The sequence below is a fragment of the Kryptolebias marmoratus genome, linkage group LG7 (assembly GCF_001649575.2).
Source record: "Kryptolebias marmoratus isolate JLee-2015 linkage group LG7, ASM164957v2, whole genome shotgun sequence".
In the NCBI taxonomy this organism is placed as follows: domain Eukaryota; kingdom Metazoa; phylum Chordata; class Actinopteri; order Cyprinodontiformes; family Rivulidae; genus Kryptolebias; species Kryptolebias marmoratus.
Genome location: NC_051436.1, coordinates 17,547,511 through 17,551,061, shown reverse-complemented (window position 1 = coordinate 17,551,061; position 3,551 = coordinate 17,547,511). Strand labels below are relative to the sequence as shown.

The 3,551-nt window shown below is 39.0% G+C and overlaps 1 protein-coding gene across 1 annotated transcript; it reads right to left on the bottom strand.

The window, feature by feature from the left end:
* Window positions 1–926: 926 nt before the first annotated feature.
* LOC112451052 (secretory phospholipase A2 receptor-like) lies at window positions 927–2,294 on the bottom strand. Its single transcript, XM_025009117.2, has 5 exons — window positions 2,258–2,294; window positions 1,769–2,137; window positions 1,339–1,686; window positions 1,142–1,233; window positions 927–1,019 (listed from the first exon to the last, which is right to left on the bottom strand). The coding sequence occupies exons 1-5, from the start codon at window positions 2,292–2,294 to the stop codon at window positions 927–929; spliced, it is 939 nt and encodes a 312-aa protein (XP_024864885.1).
* Between the last annotated feature and the right edge of the window lie 1,257 nt (window positions 2,295–3,551).

Here is a 3,551-nt window from a genome sequence, read left to right as displayed (position 1 = left end):
AGTCTGAGGCAACAGACATGCAGCAGCATCTGGATGCACTTTTCTGATGACAAAAGTAAGCTAAGCTGTTTCAAATGTGACTTTATTGTAGCCTGCTTAGTTCTTTGTTTACCTACAAAGACCTTTTTAAATGTTGCATGAAAAACATTGGTGAAAGTAGCTTTATTTGTCCACAGTTTTTCAAGGGTAAATCCAAACTAGTGATCCCACTGTCAAAACAGAGGGATATGGCTTCACCTTGTGGAAACTTAACAATGAGTGCAGGTCAGACACTAAAATGTAGACCGTACACGTAAAACTGAAATTATAATCAATAATTTGAAATAATTAAAACTCAGATATCTAACCAATAAAATAAGTTGGAAAGACTCTGATCTATATCTTATCCTATCATTCCTCCCAGTGATTATTTCTTGGATAAAACGAGTTACCTCAAGCTGTCTTTTTAAAAAGAAAAGAATGTAAATGTAAGCAGCTCTTAGAATAGGTCCAGAAGAACTAGATCCCTTCAAAGAACCATAAATCCTATCTCTAGAATAAACCAGAATAAGAGAAATGTCGGCTCGTTTTTGTATCCTTTCTGTCCCAGCTGGGAGGAGTTATACAGCCATGGAGACATGGGCCCCAAAAAGTTCCTAAATAAATAGTCTGGTCATTTTTGAAGGGATGTTCTGTCAAACAATTATCAGTAGTTATAACCCTATCAGCCGTGACATCAGTCATAGAGCATGGAGTAAAAAGAAAAGGGTAAAAAGTCCATATCAAGGCTGGGTTAATGGTAGCCAAACAAGTGTCTATTTAAAAAAGTTTTTTAGGCTTATAAACTACTCTTTTTTAAAAAAAAAAACATGCTGATGGGAAAAAATGCTATATTAGTTATTCTTAAATCTCTACAGTTTTGCTTTGTTTAGTTTCTGGCTGGTTTCTCAACCAAGCGTCTGTGTTTCTTCTTCAACAGGCTGCCCTCTCCACTTCAGTGTGACTCCACTCACTCTGTTCTCCTTCAGTCTGTCCTGGAGCTGGGAGATAAAACAAAATTCATACTTTGAAGTATTTCAGCAAAGGATTAATGGACACCAGCTTTTGTTTAGAGAGTGATCCAGGGTTCTAAGAGATGTAAGCATTTCAATTTCCGACTTGCCATTTTCATAATGTTTGCTCTCAGAACAGGGTCATTCAGAGTCAGTGAATCTTCCATCTTCAGTCTCAGCTTCACTACCTGCCTCCATACCACTGGAAGAAAAATACTTTCTTTAAACTGTGTGTGTGTCTCTGTAAAGGAATTCCATGGAATGTAATGCAGTATTCTCTCTCAGTGAAGGGCAGTAAAACACTCACCAGCGGGTTTGTAGCAGACAAATGGTAATTTGGTTTCACAGGATGAAAACTTCCATTGTCCTGAATTCTGCAAAGATGTAACACCACACATGTCTGTCGTTGAGCTGATTTGATTTTCACCACTCTGCCAGTTAGTGAAGAGGAAGCTGCTTTCATCAGACCAGTAAAAATTTGGACCTCTAAAAAGACCAATCCATGCAGCCTTTTGTGCCACACTGGTGACTGCCTGGTTTTCTGCATCGTTCCTCACAGTGGCCAGGTCTGTAAAGTTCTCCCTGCAGAACCTCTGAGCATTGGGCCAAGTCATATACTGATTCACAAGAACATATCTGGGATTCAGCTGTGTTCCTGTAGTTAAAGAAGGAAGAAGTGTGTAAGCTATTAGAATCAAATATTCTCTTGAGATTAAAAGTCAAATCTGATAAATTACCTGTGTAACAGACACATGGATATACATTGGTTTCAACATTATCCCACCAACGACCAAATCCTCCAATCAGTACATAGAGCTCTGAAATACTACCAGGCTGATTAGTTTCCCAGTTCCTGTACTCAGCCCCAGTCCCGTTGAACCCATCGGACCACTTCCAGTCAAATTCTTTGAACAGACCAATCCAGACCTCAGAGCTGTGACCAGCAGATGAAAGCATGTTTATAAGTTGGTTCAGTTCTTCAGAGTTTCTGATGGAGACCAAGTCTGTGTGTTTCTGTCTGCAGTAGGTCTGAGCTTCAGTCCAGGTCAAAGACTGATCAGCAAAGTGGTACTGATAGGGGAAGCAGGTTGAGAGGATGACACACTCTGAAAGGTAAATATAAATATATTAGGGATTATATAATATGATTCCAAACTAACAAGACACCATCTCCATAGTGTTAAACAAAAATAATGGTTTACCGATGTAAAAAATAATTAGAATACCTGAGAGAAACAATAATCCCAACAAGATCCTCTCCATGATGCTGCTGTGTGAGCTGGATGGAAGATTTTCCTGAATACTTAAATTCATGCAAACCTTCCAGCCTGTGTCACAGTGTTTGCCATTATGGAAATGTCTGAAAGCAAATATTGTCCTTGCTTGCTAACATCCATGCTATGACACTGCCTACACAAATAAGACCTTATTGATAAATGATCATTCATTCAAATGCATGCTTTCTTAAAAGGTTTTTAAATGAAAGTCTAACAAATTTGTTTCATGAAGTTGAAATGATTACCAACAGGTTACAGCCCAGTTAAACAAAGTGCCAGAGAAACAAAGTAACAAACATTTCCAGTTCAGATGACAAAGTTTTTGCATTTTTCTGATATTGCACTGTTGTGTGAGTTCAGTTGTGTTGTTTCTACTACAGTTTAAATGGCCAGCACTTTAGAGAGAATTTAGAACAACTTGAAGTTTGAAGTGAAGCAAGCGCCTTTTGTTTTTGTGATGGTGGATGAGTCAACTGACATTGTTAACACTGCCTCGATATTTTATGTTTCTAACAGAGGTGTAAAGGAGACGATTTTCAGAGGCAGTTGCTGGAAAAACTCTGGAGGTTTAAGAAGATTAGGAAACAAAAAAGGGTATGCACAAAGAAATCCAGGGACTTCATGTATCAACAGAGTGCACCCACAAAAATGTTGCATGCGTTATGTTCCACGCTCAGGTCGGGATAAATCAAAACAAATATTGCGTGAAATTCTGTGTAAATATATGCACACTTCTGACCTGCTGTAAGAATGTATGGATGCCACACAAACCTTTTTAGTCAACAGTATCAAACTACAAAGTACTGAAACTTGCCTAAATACACTGACATGCGACTTCATTTGGATTTCTGAACTCAAGGGGCATTTGAACACAATGTCATGAAACTGAACCACATTTAATCTTACACAACATAACCTAAAACACCCATCAAAAATCATCAAAACAACCTCTATCCAATGAAAACTGTAAAGTTCCTCTATTTTTGTTACATGCAGATGTAAACAAACATTGAAGACTGCACACTTGTGAGGCGTACAAACAGCTGAGGTGCATACAATACCTGTGAATTGTCTAAGGGGCAACTTTGCATTGAACTGGCTCCAGCGTTGAAGAGGAGCCGTGTGTTGCTTGTGCCAGTTCGAGTCATCGCCATGCGAGGGTTCCTTGCAACCAGAGCTTTTCAGATGGACCTGGCTCACGGGTCGGGAATTTCATAGTCGTTCTTGAGGTGTGCCTTGCCAG